This window comes from Centroberyx gerrardi, chromosome 12 (genome assembly GCF_048128805.1).
Source record: "Centroberyx gerrardi isolate f3 chromosome 12, fCenGer3.hap1.cur.20231027, whole genome shotgun sequence".
Lineage (NCBI taxonomy): Eukaryota > Metazoa > Chordata > Actinopteri > Beryciformes > Berycidae > Centroberyx > Centroberyx gerrardi.
The window spans coordinates 12247590-12273909 of record NC_136008.1 but is presented as its reverse complement, the minus strand read 5'-3'; the positions used below and the strand labels follow the sequence as shown (position 1 = coordinate 12273909).

General features: G+C 43.3%; 1 protein-coding gene across 1 annotated transcript in view; it reads left to right on the top strand.

Moving 5' to 3' along the window:
• ephb6 (eph receptor B6) overlaps positions 1-26320 on the top strand; it is a 34264-nt gene continuing 7944 nt past the window's right edge. Inside the window, exons 1-5 of the mRNA XM_078286937.1 lie at positions 1-85; positions 8829-8893; positions 14887-15056; positions 15137-15432; positions 26111-26266. Coding sequence (XP_078143063.1) covers positions 28-85; positions 8829-8893; positions 14887-15056; positions 15137-15432; positions 26111-26266 — 745 coding nt within the window. The 5' untranslated portion in view covers positions 1-27. The remainder of the gene's footprint in view (positions 86-8828; positions 8894-14886; positions 15057-15136; positions 15433-26110; positions 26267-26320) is intronic.

Below are 26320 nucleotides of genomic sequence, written 5' to 3'. Positions count from 1 at the left end.
CTCTGTTAGTGTCATTCTGTAGTGGAGATGTGGAGTGTCTTTCTGTCTCTCTGTCTGTTTCTCCAGCCCAATTCAGCTGAGGAAGGTAAGAACTAACTTATACTAACTATATCAAATCTGTGATCACAAGTGTGAGTAGAAGTATTGCACGTTTTGTTTATCGGTGATGGAGAGTTTACGCAGCGCACTCGTTGTGTGCTTTGTGTGTCCACAAGCGAAGGATGGACACTTGGTACGCTTCTGTATTATGTCTTTAAGTATATGCAGAGGCTCTGTTGGGAATTCTGGGCACCTTGACAAGGTGTGAAACTCAAGCACATAAGGCCAGAGGACCATGAGAAAGTGCGATTCATCCAGACTTTTCAGGGCTCCACCTCCAGTTTGGGACCCCTGAATAATTACCACCTTTTCCCCCGCTCATGCAGCCCTTTGAGTGTGTTAGTTTTGTGTGCTCTGCGTGTGTATTATTGTGTTTGAGTGTGACTGTGCGCACGAGTATGTTTGTGTGTGTGTATGAATGCACATGCTTGCATCTGTGTGTGTCACTGTGGCAGCACATCAGATAGGACTTTGTTGGCATGGAAGTGCCAGGTGCACACTGGGGCCTGTCAAGCTCTCACAACAAAGGAATATGAAAATAGGGCAGGGGCCAAATGAATAATAAGTTGCATAACCCCCTTCTCTTTGCCTATGTACTCAGTGACACCCCCCCACCCCCACCCGCGCGCCACTCATGATCTCATGGATGTGACAGCCAGAGACCCCCGCCCCCTCCCAGTGCTGCTATCAGTGCCCCTTTCTCCAGAGTCTCCTCACTGGATGTGCCTCCTCTTCTCTCGCCCTCTTAACTCTTCACGCCTTGTCTGTATAAATGGAAATACTATATGTCTTAAAAAGAGAGAGAGAGAGAGAGAGAGAGAGAGAGAGAGAGACTGTGGGGGGAGCCTGCATAGCTAAACGAAACTACATGCATGAAGTATTCTGTCAGATTGGAGTGGGTTGATTTGAGAAACCTGAGTAATAATTTGATGACTCAAGCTGTCATTATGTCCTTGTGTGCATGGTCTGTGTGTGTAAGTGTGTAAGTGTGTACGTCTGAGCGCACATCTGTGTATACCCGCGTGTGCATGTGTATGCATACTTGTACGTGCATCTTCTGTCTGTGTCTGCCTATACATAGCTCCTGCTCCTACATCCTGTCCCCATCACTTGAGGAGGCTTCAGCAGTCAGCAGCACGCAATTACTCTCAAAGGACTTGGCTGTATGGCTGCGTTGGAAAGGGCTGCAATGTGCAACTGTTCACTCTCACTCTCCTGTTGGCTTTATAAAGGTGTTTATGGCTGCTAGGTGTGTCTGTGTGTGTGTCAGTAATAGTCCGTAACTGAGGGAACTTAAATCTTGGCCTCATGCCACAGATTTGAGCTGCGTTTGTAACAGATGGTCTGGACTAAGATGAGACAGAGAGAGAGAGAGAGAGAGAGAGAGAGAGAGAGAGAGAGAGAGAGAGAAGGGAATGGGCCGCACAGTGTTACTGGCCTACTGACTCTGTTTGTGTAATTGAAAGAGAGCTCTCCATAATACAGTATTAACCCAATAGCATGTAAAACCACATAAAATGAAACATCTAGTTATGCCACGGACGGAGGATTTGGCGGCTGCGGCGGCTTTGAGTGAACGTCAGTAAATGACGTGTCTGTCTGGACTGGCTGGCTATGGTTTGTCTGTTAACTGATATGTCTACTGTTTACTGTCTACTCTGCTGCTGTCTCTATGTGCTGAAATAATATCTGTGTTTCCATGACTGTCAAAACCTATTGTGCGTTGGGAGTAGATGCCATTACTTGTGTATTCAGGCTAAGTGTATTTGTCCTTTGTGCTTTGCAGCTGAGAGTATGAAAGTTAGCTGCATCTATGTGTGCAGAAAAGCTAGAGAGCATGTGAGTGACAGGGCAATGGATTTATCACTTACACATCACACAAGTGTTGAAGTGTACGCCCACATGCATTGTTGACGTGAGGTGTTGATGTGAAGCTACAAGGCTGTCCTCTGATTCACTAGATCTGTACTGAGGATTGCGTGTTTCCATCGGATTAACACAGCACACTACTGTGGAAGCCTGTACAGGAGGAACACCTGATGCCCCTCCAGCATTTTTATGTCATGGCTGAGTGGAGCTGCAGTGATGCTCATTGAGCTATGTATGTCCTTAAATTAACCTAGTATCATCCGTGAAATTTATGTCATAACCCATAAGGTAATCTCTTCTGATTTTCATAACACGTGTGGTGGAAAGAAAATAAGCTTCTGTTGGCATTTAAATTGTGCATAGGCTACTAATTTTACTGTCTTATATTAATTCCAGTGTCAATATATATATTTTTTTTTCTGTATGAAATCCAAACAACTCAAAAGGTTTTGTTTGTGTAATCTGTAACGGAATAGGCCAAAATATGCTACTGTTAGCTGTATGGGCCATATAGACCTTCAGCCATGTTGACATTCTCACTCTAAGGTCATCTGGACCAACTTTCCTGCATTCAGTTAGTCTGGAATTAATTGGGTATTAATTAGGCAGATTACCAGCCTCATCCTGGGTGTGATAAGCCGTCTGTTTTGGACCTGATACACTGGAGAAAGTGTGATAAAAATATGACACGCTTGTCACAGTGGGAGTTCAACGGGACTGGTGCCACTAACAGCAGTTAAAGGCTGCCAGCCTCTGTCCCCCCGGCCCGCACTGGCACCGGGTCGCATGAAGAGAGGAGTCACGTGATGGAGCGGAGGACACAGCATCCCCATCACGTCCGCTGACACCGTGACCCCAAGGTGTGACCAGGCTTTGTTTTTAGCAGTTGAGCCACGTTTTTGCATCTCATTATTACAAGCAAAAGGACTTTCTGTGTGAGCTGGGAGGCGTGGTAGCGTGGCAGTAGGCCAGTTTTCCACAAATGAGTCACACATCTGCCTATTTGTGATATGAGAGGTTGAACCCTTCAGGGGATTGGGAGCCAAGACTCTCTGCCCTGACTCAGTCAGTGCAATGGCAGATACCGTCGCAGATAATATGTGGAGAGGCAATGAATTAGAGCCAAAGCCAAACTGAAATATGAATGCATGGTATGGACTATTGTCACAATAATGGAATGAGTATGCAACTTTGAAATTTTGCATTAAAGCTGCACTAGGCAATTCACATGTTGGCAGCCCCCAATGGAGCAAGAGCTAATTGTTTGAATTTTGAGGACTGCAATATCCAGAAATCATGTAACGTGATATCAGTAACCTGCGCACTCCAAAATCTTTTCTTCTTAGTGGCCAGTAGGGGTGGAGATGGTGAAGACATTTTTTTTTACAGCAGGTTCAGCCAGTGAGTCCACCTTTCTGTTGATGGAGTGCTCACTGCTGTTTAGGAGCAAGTTTTGTATTTCGTTCTTAAGTTTTGATTCCTCACTAGCTACTACTACACCAAAGTTTGATTTGGGCAAATAGGGTGAATCTACAGGGTCTCGTTTAGGAGTTATGGGACACATTTCTCTTTTGTAGCCCCACTGTGTGATTGAGGTTGATAATACGGGAGTATTTTTCCACAAAATTTTGTCTAGTTCAGCTCTATCTTTCAGTGAATTCCGTCATGATTGGTACTTGCTTACCAAATGGAGGCTTTTCTAAACCTAAAATTCAGTCACAGCCAGAATGTGTCTAATCTGGTCTAGAGCTGATTGTTCTTTGTTTGAAACAAGGAGCCTTCGCCTCCAGGTACAGTAATCAAAGGTTTGAGATAAGAGGGAGGAAAAGCTGAGGAAAATGTTAACATTGAATAGGTTACGAGAAGCCAGCCGCCTGAATGGGAAACCACTCCTACTTTTTTTGTCATCAAGAAAGAGGTTCAGTTTCTTCCAAATGAGCAATGTCCTCCTACCTGATCTTGTTGCTGCCTGTTCAGAGATTTCTTCATTACAGGCTTTGCTCCGTCATCTATCATGGCTTAAGTGCTGTATGTTCCAGCAGCACTTTCATTCAGCATAACCGCGAGAGAAGTTTTGATAACTCCCTCTGACATGTGCATGCTTATTTCTGGAATCACGTTAATCCCCCTCCTTCCTCATTCCTCCACCCTCCTCCTCCTCCTCCTCCCCCCCCTCCTTCTTCTCCCTCTGTCTCTGCATATCACTCTCTCCCTGTGGTTGTTGGTAATGATGGTTTTGGGGTAGGCCATGTCCTTGGCTGACTGTCTGTGGGTGGGAGCATCTGGAGCATATTAAGAATGGGTGGAGATGGGCGGATGAGTGGACACAAGACAAAACACAACCTGACCGCTGCTTAGAATGCTTGTAGGCTTGGACTGTGGGAACATTTGTGAATATGTGTGTGTGCGTGTGTGTGTGTGTGTGAGTGTGTGTGTATTACTGTTACCCTAAGCCAGTACCTGTGGATGTTTGTGTGTTTGCTTTGCAAGGCGTGAGTGGCTGAGCTCCAATGTGTGAATATATTTTTTTGCAGGTGCATTTAGTTAGTTCTCCCAGATGGTGTTGAGGCATTATACACACACACCTCTACTCTACATTAATATTAACACCGATTTTTTTTGTTTTTTTTTGTTGAGTGTCAAGGGGCTCTATTGCCTGGAAAGTGTGGCAAAGTAGCATACATCTGCTGTCAAAGAGGCGTGACATGAAAGACAGCGCTACACTTAGCACCGGAGAGTGTCAGAGCATGCATGACCACACAGAGAGGAAAGTGTTGGGTGGAGAGAGACGGATTGAGAGAGCAGAGAGGGTCACTCAGCTGAAGTAGTGAACACTCCAGCGGCATTGGGGACAGTCATAAACTAATGCAGGTCACCTCTGCACCGTAGAGCAGAGCGTTCACACCCACAGCAGAGAGCGAGAAAGAGGGGGAAAAGAGCGAAAGATGCATATGCACGCACACAATCTGTCTCCGTCCTCCCCTCATCCCCCTCTCTTTCCTGTTTCATAATCGTGCCCCTTTCTTTCGGATCTACTTTCTCTCTCTCTGTCTCTTTCTTCCTTTCTTTCTTTCTTTCTTTCTTTCTTTCTTTCTTTCTTTCACTCTCCGGTATCACAGCCCTTCCCAAACAAACAGTGGATCTGGCAGTGGCCGGCATCAATAATGGAGCAATGTATCTCCTTATTTAAGGTACAGAGATGCCTACCCCACTGTCACTTTATAGATGAATAATACACACATGGAGAGAAGGGGGGAGGGTGAGAGGGACAAGGGACCGATGGAGGTAGGAAAGGAGAGAGGTATCGACTGTAGTGGCAGAGCGAGGAAAAGAATGGAGTGGAGCAGGAAGACGTGATGGAGTGAGGGAGAGACCGGCGAGCACCATGCATTAACACAGCACTCAGGTCCAGATTGCGGACTCAGCACTTCTCAGATCTGTCAGGGACAAACTTTGAGTGTCTTGCCCCTCAGATGGACCAATAACAGTGATGCTGGAGCGCTCCGTGTTCGTAGAGGGGCAGTCTGGGAGTTAAGTAAAGGGGCTTTTACTGAAGCACGCAAGTGGACTTGGCAGCAGATGTCCTTCTCTTTTGTTCAACTTTGTCACACACAAACACACACACACACACACACACACACACACAAACATTTTACTTAAAACTTTTCCATAAAAAATCATTAATTTAGACCCTATTACAGTGGACCAGACCCAGTAATGATGCCTTAGATCAAGCTAATCCTTGAAAGGTGTGCATTACACGGCACTCAACGTTCAACGCTTGGGATGTTGTTGTGAATTATTCAACATGCTAATGTCACGCAATGAGACATGCATGAAGTTCTCTGAGCACTGCTCATATACTCCTCATGTACAGGTTTGTCCCACAAAGAGCAGAGGCAATGTGAGGACCTTTGGTCCCCAGGCCCCATGACAAGAAGCTAAATTGTGCAGACATAAATATTAATGTCAAAAAAGTTTTCTATATCATTTATGCATGCCTCTGCCCCAAAGCAGCGGGTTAATTGAATTTAAAATGACACATTTGCAGCATTTGGGTATGTGTTCTTATGTGGTATAAATAGGATTGTGCTTAATGAGGTCAGAATACATAGGTGAGTGTGTGTGTATCATGCATGGCATGTATAATGGACAAAATGATCATTAATTAACCAAAACAACATGAGATCTGTGTGGGTTGGAATGTGTTAGTCATTTTAAATATGGAGCCACTACAATAAAAGCTTTTAAATCTTTGTCAAACGGAGCACCTTGGTTTTTGAGAAATTTTGTGTGTGTGTTTTTTTCACTGGTCAAGTTGTTGTTTTGGTTATTGAGAAACCTGTTCCCCAACGAGAACCTCTCTGCCTCCACATTAACCAGATCCAAGCAGTCCTTCTTCATATTTTATATTGTATTTTCATATTTCTTCTTTTTTTTTTTCTTCTGGGATGATCATTCATTACTTTTACTATCAGAGTGACTGCGAAAGAAGGAGGATGACAAGGAGATGGATATGATCAGATGATTCTTGACAAGTGACAAACAGCTTTGAAAACTAATCAATAGGCAGCTTCAAGCCATCACACACTGCCTGCAGCTAGACTGCAGCAGATGTGATATGAAAGAGTGCAGCGTGTATCCTGCTTCAATCAATTCCTAAAACATGGCAGGAAAGGTGATTCACTAATGAAAATCGTCATTCTTCTGAAAGGCTTTAGTGATTCTGGCCTGGTGGATTTAGTCTCCTCCCTGTAGCTGATTTTATCCTGATCGGCTCTGTGTTTCTAACTGCCAAGCTTTCCAGACATACGCTACAATAGGCTTTTCTCAAACTATTCATTCTGATGCCTGTGACTGGATATAATCCTTAGCTGTCATAGTCCATTGGTATTCTTTTCTTGATACTAACACAATTCATATCAAAATTCGGGATGACTTCCATGGAAAATGTGTGATTCTAGTAAAAGAGAGAAAGAGAAAGAGAGAGAGAGAGAGAGAGCTAGTGGCCACAAGAGAGACCGAGGGGGGCATATATAGGAAGAGGCAGGAGGGAAAATGAAGGATTGGAGGACAGATTTGCAGGGTCTCCATCTGTGAGCATAATCCTGAAAAAATCTGTTTACTGCAGAGTCGGAGGACGGGGCAGCGGGGGGAGTAGGTGGGTGGTTGGTTTGATGTCATAAGCCACAAATGATATCAGTTTCTTGTTTTAGTAGTGAGTTTTATCAAGATGAAAACAGGTGGAGGGAGTCAGTGTGTGTGTGTGTGTGTGTGTGTGTGTGTGTGTGTGTGTGTGTGTGTGGAAGCCTGAATGCATGTGTGTTTGAGACAGAGGAAGAGAGGGGGGGGGGCATCAGTATGGGTCATCGGTGCTTTGGTGAGCCTGGGCACCTTTTCAAATCCCATCTTGTTTCTGTGATGATTATTTAGATTGTATTTTCTCTCACTGTCTGTCTGGTTGTCAGAAAGAGAAAGAGTGTCGGATTCATTTTCTCTTGTGACTGATTGTCTGACATTAAATGGAAATGAAAACATGAAAATTGTATGATAAAAATGAAGAAATTATTCATTTGAGGCGGATGGCTCCTGCATCACTGTAATATGGCCCCCAGCAATCCACCATGGTGTGTGTTTTTCTATATTAACTCAGTCTGTGCCAGCATCAAAACCTGGAGTCTGATGTGTGTGCTGCTGTCTTTACTCAAGGCACGGCAAACTTTAGCTTGTGTTCAATCACTGGCTTCTCAACAGTACTCAGCGCAGACTGTGCCAGACTGAAGGAATGACAGCCACCGCTGTTTCGGAATACTAATGGAGAATTCAAGAGCTCAGTTTTGTGTGGGAAGCTGCCATGTGTCAGTACACAGCACTGAGTATTAGAGGCACTCCTTTTTGTCTGTGATTTCTTTGCCAGTGTGCTTTTTTAAAGCACTCAAACCACACACATAAAAATCTGCTCTAACTGTTGCAAATAAATGGGACAATACACTCCAAAATACAGTTCATATGTGTTATTGTCATGCTTTTAGAATGATCACTCTAGATAAGGGAACATGAGCATGTCTCCTTGAAGCTTGAAACAAAAGAGAAAACAAGGCAACAGTAAACATGCCGTCCCCCACAAGTGCAGGTTCCCCTTGGGCATCAGATGCATCATCCCAACAAGTTGCATCAAAACCTGACAGTAGCAGTAGTGGCCTTTCAAAGTTTGAAATTTTGACCTTTAATTATAGTGCCCCATCAGGTCAATCTGTGTAATTTTTTGAGCGCCGGTGCCAAGATGCATCTTCCCTCCAAGTGTCGTCCAAATCGAACCAGTGGTGTCCGAAAGGTTACAAAAAAAGACCTTTAATTATAGCCTCAATTAGGCCAATCAGTGTAATGTTTAAATACTGGAACACTGTGTGAAGATGCAGCATCACTTCACGTTTTGTCAACAGTGGTGTCTGACGGATGGACGAACGCAGCCCAATCAATCTCCTGGTTTGTAACACTTAGCATTACAACAGGAAATAGGTCATTTGAATGTAAAAGCTCAAAAAACACTATTACTCCACAAAGTCCATCTCAAGTTTGTACTTTGGTTGTTTCTAGTGTCGCTGGAGCAGCTCCACATTTTGTCTCTTGACAACATCACAGAATCACACAGTCTTCATTCTCTGGTGTTAGGTTTTCAGAGAGTAGCTCATGTTCACAATTACTAGAATTATGTTTCAGGATGGATTTACTGTTTAATCACTCATTCAAGGTCAGCTTGCAACTGTTGAGCAGAATTAACAGAATTAAGCTGGAGGCTGTAAACCTTTTTTTCGTGTTTTATTATAACCTGTCTCTGTCTCTCCTTCCTCACCTCTCAGTGATGCTGCTGGACACAACAGAGTCTACCTCAGAACTGGGCTGGACCACCTATCCAGACACAGGGGTAAGCCGGGTGTGAGGGTGCGTGTGTGAGTGCGTGTGCTAGCGTGACTGAAGTAGGGTCAAATCCTGGGTCAGTTAAAATCATTCATCTGTGAATGATTGCGGCTCAATACTAATATGCCTACATCATAACATATATACATCATTTTCATTGCCGTCATCCTTGAAATAATCAGTCGGATTGCATTAGAGAAAGCAGCGCATACTGTATACTTGTTACTCCTATGCCAAGTCCTCGCTCTCCCACAGCAGAACCAAATCATTCTTGGATTGTACCTATATGTACAATATGTTTATGTTAAGTTGAGAGTATTACACTCTCCAAGAAATGAAAACCAGTGACAACTAGCTTAGCGCTAGTTAGATGCATGCCAGTTGCGAGCGTCTTGGCAAACAAGACAGCCAACAATGACGAGCAGCTACCACAGGCATTTCAGACGTGCGTGGTTCAACAAGGACATAATGGACCTACTGTAGTCTCTTCGCGACATCTGGCAAGCATAAAGAACACATACATATTCACATCTGCCTTTTATCTCACCTTACAGTAAACTATACTCATTGACTTGCTTCACGCGCTGTTATTATCGCCATAGTCTGGCCTCCAGTGCTAGGGCATAATTGTACATGTTGTTTGGTTAATAAGGGCCTAGTGTGTGTTAGGAACTGGTGAACCATGATGCCGACAGCTCTGAGGGGTTCATTCATTTGCGTGTGTGTTTGTGTGTGTGTGTGTGTGTGTGTGTGTGAGGAGGTCATGCATTTGCATGAGTTTTTTTTTTTTTCTTTCTTTATGGTCCCTAGATGAGAAGTGCTTCTGAGATGGAGATATGGTTATTTGACCCGGGGCATCAAGCTGAGAGAAGTAGAAAGACAGATCGAGAGAGGGGAGGAGGGCTAGAGAGAGAGAGAGGAGAGAGAGAGAGTGTGTGTGTGTGTTCTTCTTTAACCCTTTCCTCACTTTTCTCTTCAGATCCCATCTTTTCTTTTGCTTGAGGGTCTGTGGATATTCTTTTTTCTTCCTTTACTGTGCGCTCCCCCTGCTTTTTCTCGCTCTCTCGCTCTCTTTCCATTCCTTTGACGTACCGAGTCCCTCTGCCTCTTTGTCTCTATCCCTTGCCGCCTCTATCCCTCTTTTAATCTTTCTCTCTCTTTGCCCTTCACTGTCCCAATGCCACCGGGTCCCTGCCTCGTTTTCTTCTCCTTTTATCCCCCAACTCCATCTCCACTCCTCCCCTCGTTTCCCTGCAGTATCTAAGTACACTCCTTACTCCTTGCCGTATTCCCTGCTTTTCGCTCCCTCTATTTTCCATCGCTCTTCTTTTATTGCGTGTGTGTGCGTGTTAGTTCGTGTGTCTGCAATTGCATATGTCTTCATGTGTGTGTGTGTTTCTGTGTTTCTGTGTGTTTGTGTGTGTCCTTGCCTGTGTCCAAGGCCCTGCCCCTCCCTGTCCTCTGTCACTGGAGAGATTGCGTGGTTCTCCGGCATTTCGGTTCAAATTAAATCACGAAGATGAGTCGTCCCTCTTTCTTTTTTTTTTTCCACTGCTTCATCCACCCCTCCTCCCCAATCTGCCCGTTTTTTTTTTTTCTTCTTTCCTGAGGGAGGGAGAAAGCGAGAGAGCAAAATGGGGGGAAGGGGAGGAGAGGAGGAGGGGGTCAGAGAAACAAAACAAATGAGAGCTGTGCTTTTTCACAAAGGTACAGAAGCGCGCTGCACGCAATGTCACACATGGAGACCTGTGCTCAGTCGCAGTCACTCTGTTTACCTGAGTCCCTACCTCACCACATGGCCAGGCTTTTACTGCAGCTACCTCACTCCTCTGTGTCACACACACACACACACACACACACACACATACTGTATACAAATTGGTACCCACATGGACATAAACACTATCTTTCTCTCTCTCACCCTACTATTTTCCCACTTTTCACTCTCCCTACTCTCTGTCTGTCTCCCCCCAACCCCCCCCCCCACACACACACACACACACACACACACGCACACACACACACACACCCTACCCCTTGCTCTGCCTTGCCCCCTCCATCTGATTCCCTCGCTCCCTGGACTGAGAGAAAGAGTGAATCAGGGCCTGTGAGAGAGAAACTGTCCTTTCACTCCATTAGGCTGACACCACCTCAGACGCTTTCTATCTGCTCACTGATCTTATCATTATTCCAATTGGACCAAATATGAATGCACTCTCTCATGTGTGATGGTACAAAGATTTTTGTTCCATATTGGTGCTCGGAACAACACACGGAGACGTGAGGTGCATGCGCATACACAAACACAGACACACACACTCAACACACACATAATGCACACACACACACACAAACACACACACTGTCCAAATGCACCCTGATAGGGTGTCAGGACCTTTTGTCCTCTTACCATTGTTGCAGAGAGCATAATGATGATGAGGCCTAATACATAATTCCACTGTATTACAACAGAAAAGGCTCTGCTTGTCACTCAGGGCTACACAGGCTTAAAGCAGAGCCTTTTCATCCTCGGAGGCACTGTACTGTATAATTGGTGAAACTAAACCCTACGCCCACATTTACATTTTGACTCATCTGACAGACTCTCATTCAAAGCCATGCCTTAGTGCTGCTTGGTTTTCCCTGTGTAGGTACCGTTTGCATCTTACGCCCCAAACCATTAGCTTAAGTATTCAGCTACCCTAAAATATTACAAAATCTGTTGTGCTACACAAGAGTTGCCACGAACCAGGCCATACAGCCGTGCATGCTGCCACCACCCTTCACATGCAAACAATGGCACACATGCAAATGCCAAAGCACTTAACATGCAAGTAAAAGCTAAGCACCTGTCACTTGAGAAAATCATATGCCTAGTGCTTGTCATGCTATTGTGTAACACACATATTTAGAACAAATTGCAAAATGCCAAGATTATCTGTTAGATTATGTTTTAGTCTGAGTTTTGCTGTCTGGATATTAGCATGGGTAGTGAACAGAAATTAATTATCTCTATCATTATAGTTTTCTCTCCAACACTTGAAATATGTTATGCTCTAATTAAAATGGTCAAGTGCTTTAATTGACTACTGGTCTTATAATCATTGATTAGCTAATTACATCAGCTGTTACACAGTGGAAAGTCTGTTGTGGACTACTAGGACATACAGCTGACCTAGATCATTGAGGACAGGACAGATAGGCAGGGCCAGAATTTTTGATACACATTAATATCTCACTCTTTTCGTTGCATTGTTGACATATTTTGTATTTATTTCTTATTTTTCAAGTGTATCAGAGAAATTTACTCTAAATATTTCAAAACCCCAAAACACCAACAAATTTGATGAAAAATCAATGCTAACTTTTGTGGTGTCACTTTTTCTTTTTTTTACTAAAGTCCTTTTTTTGCACCCTAACACAGTGTCTAGTGAGGAGGAAGAGAAGATTATTCTAGAAAAGATGTAAAATGGTCAATGGAGCAATTGTTCAGGAAAAAGGGGTCAACATGGCATTTTTCTTGGACAGTTTTTATGGGTTTCCCTGTTACCTGTTACAATGAAAGCCTTTCATAGTGATAAATAGTGTTAAATCAGAGCAAACAGATACCATATCATACATATCTCACAAAGGATAAAGATGCCAAACAACGGTCTGAGATGTTGACAAAGGACAGGAGCCACATGTCAAAGGCACTGGCAATATTCTGAATGTTTAACTTGTAACATATAAACCATCGTTTGAGGTATGAGAGAAGACTCAGAACTGTGTGCAAACCATAAACATACAAGGATCTTAACAGTTTACACAATGCCTATTCTAAGACCGCCTGTTCAAGATCATGTTTCACTTGTTTAAAGTTGAGTTTATGCAAGCTCATAATACAGTTTGTCTCTCTCAGTGGGATGAGGTCAGCGTTCTGGACGACCGTGGGAAGCTCATACGAACCTTCGAGGTCTGTAATGTCAACCAAAACCCCCGTCTCCAAGACAACTGGTTGGCTACACCCTTCCTGTACCGCCACTCAGCGCCACGGGTGTTTGTCACGTTGCGTTTCTCTGTGCGTGACTGTGCCAGCCTGCGCTCACCATCGCCCACCTGCCGAGAGACGCTCACCCTCTACTACAAGCAGGCCGACTCCCAGAGGGAACTGGAGAGGACCTGGGCTGCTGAGGTGAGGCGAAAGAGCAGTAACAGTGTCAGGTAGATTGCAATTGCCAAGTAATTACCATTGTTGTATTTACATGGTGATTAGGGTATATTTTAAGTGTCATGAAGGAAACCTGAACAAGCTACACCTTCTGTACCATAATTTTACTTTAATGAGATAAGAGGAACTTAATTGATCCCCAAGGGGAAATTGAACAAAAAGTCCTCCTCTGTAGTGTTTAATGTAACCAATAAGTCCTGCCTGCAATAATGTCAGCCTTACATGTCTCCTCTGGCTGTGTTTGATTTCCAACTTTGGACCCCCCAGTGTGTTACAGTGAAATAGCAATAGTAGGCCCCCGTACCCCGGCCCCCCCTCGATTTACCCACCTGTAAAATGCCTGTCCCATCAGATAAGTAAGGCAAATTATACTAAAAACTGTTCAATACACACTTCAAGATTGCTGAGAAGTATGCAAATTTGTCTGAAAGGGCAAATTTACATTTTTAATTAAATTACAATTTTATAAACTGGTGAACCTGGGGTTTTGAGGCCCAGGCCGTTTGCCCTGCATGTCTGGTTAGTAGTCCAGGCATGCTCAGGTGTGTTGCCAGAAATAAAATTTTCTCTGGCATCTCAGCATCCTTTCAGAGACAAAGTGGATGGGTAAACAAAGAAAATTGGGATTTTGAATTGTTTAGTAACTATGATCCTCTGTTTTGGCAACATCCATTTACTATTGAATTCAATCGGATGTACAGCCTCTATTTTTCTCTGCTATTTTGGGAACACTGAAAACTGCTCTAGGCAAAATATTCAGACTGAATAATGAGCAAAGTAAAATGTAAATTTCATTATTGTCACGCTAATGTTACACCAAAACAGGAAAGCCTCTCATCATCCCTTGACAAGGAGGAGTTGTATAATTACCATGATTATTGTTATGCTTGCCAAGAACAGCTGTGGAGATTGACAGCCTCCCCAGGCCACACTGGTGTGAAGCACATGCTCGTGGGGACCACGGTTTACAAAATGCAAAAATGTGTTGCTGTGGTCTCCAGAGATCTCACTTCAGTCCCACTAATTACACTTCAACTGCATAAAATAAACGACATTGACCATTTCACACTCGTGATCAGAAGTTCTCTCAGCCTCGAGCCTTGTGGTATCTGGAAAGACCGGTTACCACGTTGTTGTTTTTTTTCTGAGACGGTTGAAAGTGCTGAGCCCTTGCTGCCTCAGCTAACATGTGCAGTCACAGTCACGGAGGGAGGGAGGCAGTATTTGTATAGATGAATGCATTTCTCCTTAGGGAACGTGAGATGCTGTTTAAAAATGCAAATCAAAGCCTGATGAGGAATAAGAGGAGAGTCACAGAAGGGCAGGAAGCAGTGCAGCCATGAAAGTCTCAGGGGGAGTCGAACACGGACCTCCACTGTGACTGAGTAGATCTCAACATTTACCCTCGTCACTAAACTGCTACAGGTTATACATTTGCCTGAGACAACCGCATTCGCTGGAAAAATATGGGACAACTCTGAACTTTATTTGAATTTGCTTTTCATCGTCTGTTTCATTTTTTTCTTTGCCGTTTCTGTTTTTCTTCCCTTGATTTATTCCACTGTTTCTTTCCAATCCAATCCAATCTCTGTTATTCATCTGCCAACCATCTTATTTTAATGTCCATAATTTTCCTCTTGTTTTTCTACCCTTTTCCTTATACTGTCAACCACATTTTCTTCCCATGCAATTTTGTTTTCTATTGACCACTCATTATCGTTCCCTCTTCTCCGTCCCTCCACCGTTGTTGTTCTCCATCTCCTGTCCACTCTACGCTTTCCTCACTCCAGCCTTCCAGTGGAGAGAAGGATACCAGGGAGGGCTGGGTGAAGATTGACACCATAGCAGCAGATAAGAGTTTCTCCAAAGTGGAGCCCAGTTCGCCTCACCAGTATCAACCCAACCGATACCGCCGGATCAACATCAAGACACGCAGCTTCGCCCCGCTCACACGCAACGGGTAACCATCACTTCACTACACTAATTTATCCTCAATCCCAAGGGTTTGACTGCCACCTTGACCCCTCACCCTTGTTTCAGGTTCGTCCTGGCCATTGTCGACAGTGGCGCCTGTGTCTCCCTAATGGGCGTGTCTATCTTCTACCGCCGCTGCCCAGCCACCAGCCGCTACTTGGCGTCCTACCCGGCCACTCCCTCAGGGGCTGAACCTACTGCCTTAGTGCCTGTGAGCGGGACGTGCGTCCCCAACAGCAAAGCACAAGGAGGCACTGCCCCTCGCATGCACTGCAATGCTGAAGGGGAATGGATGGTTCCCGTAGGAGGGTGTGTCTGTGATGAAGGCTTTGAGCCAAATCTCAACGGCTCCGCTTGCTTGGGTAAGTCTGAAGATCTACAGTATACTGATCAGATTGATTCCCATGGAGATGGATCATATATTCACTACATGTCCTTTTGATTTGTTATGTACAGTGTCTCCATCAAATCCAGCATCCTTTTTGATCATGGTTAAATGCACAAAGTGAGAATAACTCTGTTCAGAAGAACTCATTGAACTGCAATGTCAAAAGAAAGTGACAGGCTCCTAATCGGCAACTTTTTGGGCATGCTCCCCGCCTGCTGTCAGTTCTCTTCTCTGTGTTTCCTGAGTCACTAACTGTCTGGATCAATATGGGAAGGAGCTGCCGTCACTCTGATACACACCCGAGTTTGACATAGGGACCAGAGGGAGACGAGGGCGGACAGGCCAGGTCAGGATGGGATGGATGAGAAGGGAGAGACAGTATCCTCTCCATGATGTAGCACATAGTACACACAGTGGACACATAGATGACACATTGTATTCATAGTATTATGTTTTGTGTGTGTGTGTATGTGCGTGTGTGTGTGTGTGTGTGTGTGTGTGTGTGTAACTTTATTGTCATCAGTAGTGAACAATGAGAGACATGAGAGATTTAATGGTCCACTCTTGCTCACAAGTTTGTGTTTTAGATGAAGAGGGGAACACACCTTTGGGGATACAGGGAGTTTGTCAGATCAGAGCTGCTACAACAACAATTTACTGTTAACTGGGTCTTACCAGAGAGGAAGAGAGGAGGAGAGAGGAGAGGAGAGGAGAGGAGAGGAGAGGAGAGGAGAGGAGAGGAGAGGAAATACTCACATAGAGTACACTGAGCCAGACAGATAGTGCTAAGGTCAGCAGTTGCAATGCTGGTCAAAAGCGTTCACACTTCCCAAAGTGGGAGTCGGTGAAAGAAAAAAACACTTTTTGAGAAATGTCCAGAAGGACAGGAAGGGATATAGGAAGAGAGCGGGAGGAGGGAAAGAGGGAGAGAGGAATAGTGGGAGGGATGTGACACATTTAGGTCATAGCGATGTAATGGCCACTCGTCTGTGAACAAGTGACAGAAACCGCAGGGGGAGAGGGGGGGTGGGGTGGAGGGAAAAGAGGAATAGATGGAGGGAGAGTGAAAGATAAGAGGATACAAGTTAATGACTCAAGGAAATGAGCAGGCAACAATCCTGAGGGAAGTAAGGACAGTATGAAGGGGGATGAGACAGTGTATGGATGTATGTGTTTCTTTGTATGTATGTGTGAGTGTGTGTGCTCAAATGTGTTTGGGAGCCTTGCTGTTGTGCTCATTTAATCTCTTAATCTCTGCCCACATATGTGCACGTACACAGCATGTGTCAGTCCGTGTCTGAGGGCTGTAAATGTCAGGATGACAGTGGATATTAAAAGTCTAGTCTACCAGGAACTTGAACGGCTATAATTGCTCACCTCCCAAGTATGGGGGCCCTCCCAGGCTAGCTAACTCTAGCACAATTAATCCTCCAACCCTGCCAAGTCAACTGTGAAATGTGTTCATGCTCTTTTGCTTTACATCTGTGCTCTGTCCGCCACTTGTGTTTGTCTGCGTTTGATTGATATTTACTGACAAATGACCCTTGGAAACTCCTCGCCCCTGACTGGAGCAAAGGCTTCCACAGACGCTCCATGAATGATCCAAAGAACTGCTGCCCACGCTGCTCTGGCTTTTTGTTCCAACTCTCATTTGATTATGTTTTGTTGATCAGTTCACTGACTAATGATGTGGATTGGCATCATTACATTGTTGTCCTGCATGGCTCCCTGGGAATACTGAGAGGAGAGACAGACAGTTAACTGGCTATGCAGTCATCGAGGATTATTAACAGCCAAGGCGCAATTGTTCTCACAAGAAAGTGGAACGCCAAACTTTCTTAAGTATAAGACCTTGTACTTTTTTTTTCTTTTAATTAAGCATGAAGGTCATTGAATAATGGCAGAAAGTGAGCAAATGATTCACTGTACTGTACTGAACTTGTACATGTGTAGGAAGCTATAATTACAGACATACCAGCTTGTAAAATGTCCATTGTTCCGTCACCAGCACTTTGGAAAGCACTTGCTTCATCTAGTTGTTGACTGACATTTACCTCCACTTACTGGAAGTGACATCATAACCTACAGGCGTTTCAGTGAATACATAATTCAACACAATTTGTAGCACCTGTTAGACTTGTATAATAATGCTATTTCTATTGGGGGGGGCAAAGAATGAAAGAAGAAAGAGGAATTGCAATGTAATTGCCCCGTCTTATGTTCACTAATACTGTTTCACTGAATTGCATTACTTGCTATTTTAGTAAATGGCCACAAGTTGGATATCCATTAGAGAATACTGAGTATAAAGCTACGCACAACACATCATTGTACTTAGATTGAAAGCTACACAGTCCACTATTAATCTACTGTAAATCTACATTCTTGGAATTTAATGTGAAAGGTCGCAAAACAGAAACACATGCAGGCAGAATGACAAATCGTCATTGTCAAGTCAAATCATTGTTGGACCATTTGAGACTGCACCAGCAGACCCAGGTATATGCTATAACTCTTGCAGATTACTTCAGTAAATGGTCTGAAGTTGCTTTTGCACCCAGAGTTGATTCTGCTATTGTTATCCAAGTGTTTTCTCCAGAGGGAAAGAGCTGGTGACAGACATGGACCTCAGTTTGTTTCTACTCTTTCTGATTTCCTGAAAGAGCGAGGAATCTTTAATCTCAAATCTACTGTATACTGTATACCCTCGTGCAAGTTAGATAATCAAAAGATTTAATCAAGTTTTGATGGATTGCCTCCTGCCTTCTATCCAAGGAGATCCCTGGGTATTGTTCATTCAAACCTTCCTCATGGATTATAGAGCAACACCTCACTCAACTACTGGAGTAACAGCTTCAGACCTGCACCATGGTCAATGTATGAGAACCGAACTACAAATTAAGCACCTGCCTTCTCCTAGCACAGATGAGAACACTGCGCTAGAGCAAGTGAAGAAAAAACAGAACAAAACAAAAAAACGTACAGCCTGCAGATTCTCGAACAAATGCCAAATCATCTGACATCTTGTATGGATTTGGAAGCCATGGAAATACGCACCGATCCAGTAACGGAATCAGGTCCGATCCTGGTAAATTTTGATGTATTTGATCAACCTTCGATCCATTTATTTATTTAGGCCTATTTATGTAATTCTCCCCCACAAATCCATTTATGCAAATTGCAATTTTTTTTGCCATATAGGCTACTAGCGTCATCCACCACTCATGGCAGCGTGGCGTAGGGTTTAAAAGTAGCTGCATAGCAATCATGCCTGCAGTCTGGAATTTAAACTGGAGACCGAAAGCAGTCAAACAGCTAATTGTAATGTTTGCAATGCAAGTGTTTCGAGGGGTGGAAGAAGCAGAGTTAATTATACAACTACTAATTATATAATTACTAATTTAACCAGACACTTGAAGTAATACCATCTGAAGGAGTACAAGGAGTTCTCAAAGTTCTCAAAGAAGCTCAGAAGAAGTCTGAGCTCAAGCAGCAAACATAGAGGATTCCCTGAAAAAACTAGATCAATCACCCCATGACAGCAAAAATTCTAAACAAATAAATAAATAAATAAATAACAGAGAGGATTATAGAATTTATTTAACTGGATGACCAGCCCCTCGCGGTGGTGGATAATGTGGGCTTTTGCCATTTAATGGAGCATTCGGTGTCCCTCTATAGTTTGCCCTCTCCACACTACAGTAGGCCTAATCTCTCAGACTCTGCCCTCCTGCAAGTGTGCAACAAGGTATGTGAACATCGCTTGGCTTGCTTGAAAGATGAGACCATAGTTAGTTCACTACAGACAGTTGGAGTTCAGACGTCTGCATGTCACTGCTCAGTTTGACCGCGCACTGGATTGATTGAGCTTTACTTTACAAAGTGCAGTGTTGAATAACAAACGCTTTCCAATTCATTAAAAATAATCAAAAAACAGATCGGGACCTCACTACATGGAAAGTAAAAAAAAGGAGAACAGATATTCACACAAACAAGGACTGTGGTACAAATGAAAAGTAAAGGCTCTTACCTGCTGGATGAAGGCAGAATATGAAATGCCTCGCAGCTTGCTGCCCTGCAGAGTTGAGCCAACATGCAGACTCTAACAAAGCACGGAGAAATGCCAGTCAGAGATTGAGGACTCACTTGGTACCCAGACCTGATAGGCCTAGACTCCTACCAGCTTGGATAAAGGGCTATGTTATAGCGACATGATTAGACTGAGTAGTAAAAACTAGTCAATGGTCTGATGTTAAAAAAAAACGTCATTGCTAACTGTATCTACAGTTAAGATATTTGAAGAGCAGTAATGTTCTACTATTTATTTGCAGGATGCATGCTTCATTGAAAACTATTTTATTAAACTGCATACTTGCTATTTTAGTGAATGAGTACAGGGTAGCGTTGTTGGAAATCCATATGAGAATACTGACTATAAAGCTACGCACATGATTGCCTTCAACTACGACCCAATGCTAATATTGACTATTTTTGCTATCAAGGGTTCCTCTATTATGTATTTCTCTATTTGTTAAGGTGGATTCTGATGGGTTTGAAGCTGCAAATTAAGAAAAAAATGCTAGCCATACTTAGCTTAGCCTTCCAGCATTTGTCCCTGATGTCACCCAGCTGTGCGTGCTAAATGAAAACAAGCTAGCTACTGAGAAGACTAAAGTATTACAAATAAAACAATAATAATTGATCCTCTCCAAGAACAGTATCAGCAATCTACAAATAAGTATATCAAATATTTACAAGAATATGTACAAGTAGTTAATGTTATAAAAACAAATAGAGCAGAGTGGAGTGGAAGTTAGAAGACTGTAGCACTACTAGACAGCGGTGGAGAGCGGCAGACATGTAGAAGTGCAGTCTCATGGCTCAATATTTTTTTTTAATTCAGTAATGCGTTAAAATATGTATTAACTTTGTCATATGTCATTTACACTTACATTATATTACACATTTTAAGAACAGAATGATTAGCAAACAGGATCCAGAATCAGAATCTGAAAGCCCCACAATGACGAGAGCATTTGAGACGGCTATTGTACTGAGATTGAAAATGGCTAGAAAAGTTACACAGTCCCCTGTTAATCTACTATGTGTGTGATTCACACAGTTCTTTTGATCATTCAGATATTCCAACACAACACCCCGCCGTGTAGGTTTGGACTAGTGATAAATTATATAGTCAACCTCAAAGAAAGACACTAACGAAAAAGCAGCTGCCAGATAGAAATAAAAAGGACACACATTGGACTTCTTTGATCGCTATGACATTCAAGGCTCAGCTTCAGAAAAAAAACTCATCTCCAATCTTTCGAAAAATGATAAGGGCAGAAGCAGAAGACAAGGAGCTGTCTGAGTTGGGGTTTTTTCTGCCAGAAGCAGAAGGATGTTTTCCTCCTTTGACATTTGCATCCCACGAGGGAGACGGAGAGGCGGAGAGCAGAGGCGGAAGCACGACCGAGCATGAGACACAATTACACCTGTTCAGCCAAACATGAAACAGTCCTTTAGTATGGGCTCCCCAAGCAGGTCCTCGCTGGCCCTACATCACTCTCAGACAAGCCTTTTCCTTCTATTCGATTCCTCTGGAATATTAAGTCGCTGTCGAGGATTTGGGCCCAGGATTAGTGCAGAAAGCTCAAATTACAGGCTTACTCACAGGGGGCCGTGAGTTAAATTGGACCCATGTTGATATTTTCAGCGGTTTGTGAGCGAGGCCTGACAGTGAAATATTCAACATGTCAGATTGTCCTGGTTTGTCACCAAGAAAGCATGGTCCTAGTACAGAAATGTTCACTATCCTGGGGCACGATATGGTGGGACGCAAAAACACTTGGGCAGGGGAAAAGTAGAAGTGTGGGTTATTGGATTTGAGTGTAACATGATGGGTGACTATAGCCTGGTCCCAAACAGACGCTTTCACCAAAGAGTCTGGGTAGCTTCATTGTAGTAGCCAAAAACTCAGTCAGTCATGACAGGATTGATTTTTCTGACAGCATCCCTTTTTCAAATCAAGCAATCGTAGGTATGCTTGTTAATTTTTTTTCCAAAATGTCACCACGGCTGGACGACCAATTACCAATGTTTATGTTCAAATGATTTTGCAATCTATGAAGGTCAAGCTTTGAGCAAAATATTTCAGTCAATATAGTAAAATATTGAATGAAATGATCAATGAGAAATAGATTGGTTGCCAGGGAGCTCGCCAGCCAATGAGGACAATTGAAATTGGACACAAACTATGTCACAGCCGTCTGTGGAGTGAATTTATTGGGTGTGTGGGATGGTCAGAGGAAATAATGCAATGATAAGGGTCAACTCAGATTGTTTTCATCAGGTTTGTGGTTGCCATGACGTTTATCTTGCCTAATTCGAGTTCACCCTTAATTCATATTTAATATAATCTGATGAGGATTTGTGTTAATTTAGACTGTGGTATTTGTTAGGCCGGTGTACAAGGTGTTTTAAAATACTTACGATGCTTGTGTGCAAAGGAACTATTTCCTTTGTGACTATTTAAATAAAGCCCCAGCTTAATTAGTGCTACAGTATATTTCATGTACTGTGGAAAGTATGAACAGAGGGAAAATCCAGCAGAGCATGACTTGCTTTTACATAAGGCTTTGTGCTGCAGGAGCTTAAAGGGAAATGGATGATATTAGACCATGCTATGATTCAGACTCTATTTCCTGGCTGTACTGAATGACAGAATGTCACAAACACATGGGAGGGATAGAGAGCGAGGGAAGAGAGAGGAACGGAAAGATGGAGAGACGGTAGAAACTAACAAGGCATTTACGGTTGGAACCATGTGTACCCATCTTTCCTGTTGTGTGGTCGCATCTGCGATTGAGCCTGTGTGTGTGTGTGTCTGCAGAGCGAGAGAGAGAGCGGGAGAGAGAGAGAGAGAGAGAGAGAGAGAGAGAGAGAGAGAGAGCGGGAGAGAGAGAGAGAGAGAGAGAGAGAGATTATAATGCTGGGAGCCAAAAGAGGGAATGAGCACACGAGAGAGGGAAGAAGAGAGAAAGAGAGAAATTGGGTCAGTGATCTAAATACCAAAGTATTACGTTAACGGCAAATTACACACTTCATTGCCATCTTTCTGTCTATTTCTGTTTATCTCTTTTTAAATTCTTTTTTTTCCAATCGTTCTTTAATTTTTTTGTCCCTGTGTTTCAATTTTCTTTCTCTGAATGCTTGTACTCGTTGCCAACCTAATCCCAATCCCCATGTCATTGTCTCTCATTCTCTTTCCCTTCCTGATCTGTATTTCTCTCTCTCTCTCCATGTCTCTCTCTCCATGTCTTTCCTCTGCCTCTCTCTCTCATTCATCTCCTGTCTCTTAAATTGCCAGCCTGTCATTGTAAATAAGACTTTTTTTTTTAGTAATTAATTTGCCTGCTTAAAAAAAGATTAAATAATCACGCACTCCTCCTCTCTGTGATTGTTACTACACTACAATATCCACTGCTGTTTGTTAGTGAATTTCTCTCCCCTTCTCCTCTCTTCCTCCCCTCCCTTTTCCTCTTTCCCTTCTCTCCCTCCGTACTTCCCCGGGTGTACCGATGTGAAGGCATGTGCGCTTCTGTTCATAATGGCCCTGAACTGTATTAAGTCTCCTTTGTGTGCTAACAGAGAGATGGAGAGAGAGGGATGGAGGGAGCGGGGGGTGCAGACAGAGTGAGAGGGCAGAGGGCATGCGTTCTGATAGGCTGCAATCAGTTGTGTGTGTGTGTGTGTGTGTGTGTGTGTGTATGTGTGTGTGTGTGGAGGAGGGGGGTGGGGGGTCGCACTGTCGCCGGAGCTCGTAACAGCGATGAGGAGGCTTTGTAGCAAAGTCGTGTTTCGTGTCACAGCTGTAAGAGAACACGTCTGATAATGTGCGCCCGGGATATAAAAGATGGATGAAACTATTTCCTTCTCTTCCTCTGTTCTACCGTTGTCTCTCTCCTGCTGCCTTCCCCCATCTCTCTCTCTCTTTTCTTCCATTCCAGCCATCATCCACATTTTCTGTCTATTCCATCCCATCATACCCACCGTCTGGCTCTCATATCCATAATCGTACCATTCATCCTTTCACATTACGGCTTTCTCTCCTCCAATTGCTGCCCCATCTCATTTCATCTCTTTGCACTCCAATTCATCCAACCATTTCTCTTTCTTGCAATCTCTCTTTCTCTCCATGTTCACCTCTTCTACTTTGTTCTCCCTCCTTTATCTCGTTCCTTCCTTTCCTTTCCTTTCCCTTCTCTCTCTCTCTTCTCTCTCTCTCACCCTCTCTCTCTCTCCCTCTCTGTCTCTCCCTCTTTTCCTCTTCACACCTGTTTGGAAGCAAATGCAGTTCTCTCAGACGAGTGAGAACACAGAAAGCCTTTTATCTGTTTATACTTTCCCTCTTTCACTCCATCTTACCTTCTCCCACGCTGCTCTTTACGTCTACTCCGCCTATACACACACACACACACACACACACACACACACACACACACACAGACACACACACACACAGACACACACTGTGTCAAATTTTAGACATGGTACATGTTCTTGACAAGGTCATATAAATGAGGTCGGAGGGCGTGTTAGGTGTTCACATCCACTGACCTTAAAGAACATGTTTCCTTGTGTTCACACACACACACACATACACCCTCTCTCTCTGTCTCTCTCGTTCTCGTCCTCCATCTCTGCCTGACCTCTAAGCACTCGAACACTCTTACACCCTTTAAAAACATTTGAAGAGATGCTTATTTGAGGTTTTGTGTCAGGTGTTATCAGGTTTGCCAGTTACGCTCTCCATGTTCTCTTAAGGGGTTCAAGACAGTCTTACTGTACAGTGGGCAGTACTATGAGCACGGACACACACTTTAGCATACAGACAAAGGCACCTCTTTCTGAAGGATGCAACCTTTAGTCGACGCTGCTCCAGGCATTCGCACACTGGGTAAAAATGGCAACAGAAACAGCCCATAGGCACTTAATATTCTCATAGTCTCAGAATGTATATTCAAGAGGCAGACAGAAGTAGGAGGCAGCGGACGTGTTTCCTTGACCTTAGTTCCCTGCCTGCTATCCTGGGGTCGACATTAACAATTGGCACATTTCACTGATTTTCACACTTTCCCACAGTAAAATGCAATCTGTTCAGGGCAGCAGCCTGTAGTTCCAAATGGGATTCTTTACATGTACTGTATGTGTGTGTGAGTATGTGAGGTTATACATGCATGCTTTGAACTTTTGAAATCATATGTGTACATCAGAAGTACATTATAATTACATATACAAAATAAAAAGTCTTCGTTACACTCAAATAACTCCAGTATCCCTCATGTCAGCATCCCTTCATGCAGCCCCACCACTGGGATCATAAAAAATACATCATAACATTCATACAAAAAAAAAAATGCTTTGATTGCATGCATGCTTTGAACTTGAATCATATTCATATATATTCATTTGGTTTTGATGGAGTGCATACTAGCCTTGGTTTTACTTTAAGTCTTATTAAGTTTTTCGCTCACTAGCAGTGGATAGTGATTACTTTTTATCTATCCCCAACAACTTTAACTTTCAATTCGATGTTTTATTAGGGAGTGGTTATCTATAATAGTGAAAATGATGCTGTTGCAAAGCGGAAAGTGTTTCAGGAAATATAATTTAGACGTAGAAGGAAAAGCCCCAACGCATTAATGGGCCGAAACGATAAACAATATGGGATAATAAAAGTTGACAGAGGAGCATGATGAGATCTGCAAAAAAAAAAAATAGCTTTAATCGAAACAGCTTCAGAAAGTAGAGACAGCAGAATGCAGATGATAAGGGACTTTCTCTTCAGACAACAACAAAGGCTTTGGCTGAAATGACAAACGCAGCTTATTAAGTTCATAAGGTTTTCTTCTGCTATTTGGTCAACTGAGATATGGCGAGGTTATACGGTTATTAGGGATCAAAATATGTATTTTAAGTGAGAATGCATTTTAAATTAAATCAGTGATGTGGGAGATATTTTTGTTTATTAAATTATTGTGCTTTTCTCCTGACTCCTCTTCTGTCTGTCTTCTTTACACATCACCCCTTTTCTGTCATTCTCTGTTTTGTGTGTGCAATAGAAAATTACCTTTTGACAGCCATTGTATGTATCAAAATATTGATAGAATGAATTAATTAATTAATTAATGATCTGATCCGATTCTCTCTCATTATAGCACTAATCAAAAGACTTATGACTGGCTTTTCATTGTATTCTTGTTTATTTTTTCATTCCTACTTTTAATATAATAGGTTTCAATAAAATGTGATGCCAAATGATGGCATTTTCAGTTTTGGCTGTACTCCACTCCATTGCCATGTTTCAGTGTTCCCTCTAAGCCAGCGGTGTCCTTTGCCATTTAAGAGTCTGCAGGTTTTCATGCCAACCAAACACCACATCAGCTGATTTCACTGATTAATTTCTTCCTCTCAGGTTGAAGGTGTGCTAATCAACTGAAATCAGCTGCTGTAGTGTTTGTTTGGAATGAAATTGACTCCTCAATGGTGCAGGACTGGACACCACCAGCCGAGACGGAACATTGTGTCACTTTATATTTATTTGATTATAAATTGTGAATGAAGCTCAGCCTCTTCTCCCTGACTCTCTGCAGCCTGTCCGGTGGGCTACTTCAAGTCCACGTCTGGCTCCGTTCCCTGCTCAGTCTGTCCCTCCAACAGCAGAACCAGCCAGGAGGGATCAAGTGTGTGTGAATGTCGCAGCGGCTTCTACCGGGCCGCCAACGACGCCAACTCTTCCTCCTGCACAAGTGAGCTTCGCGTCTGTGTGTTTGTGTCTGCGTTTCTAGGAAGTGTTCGAGGAG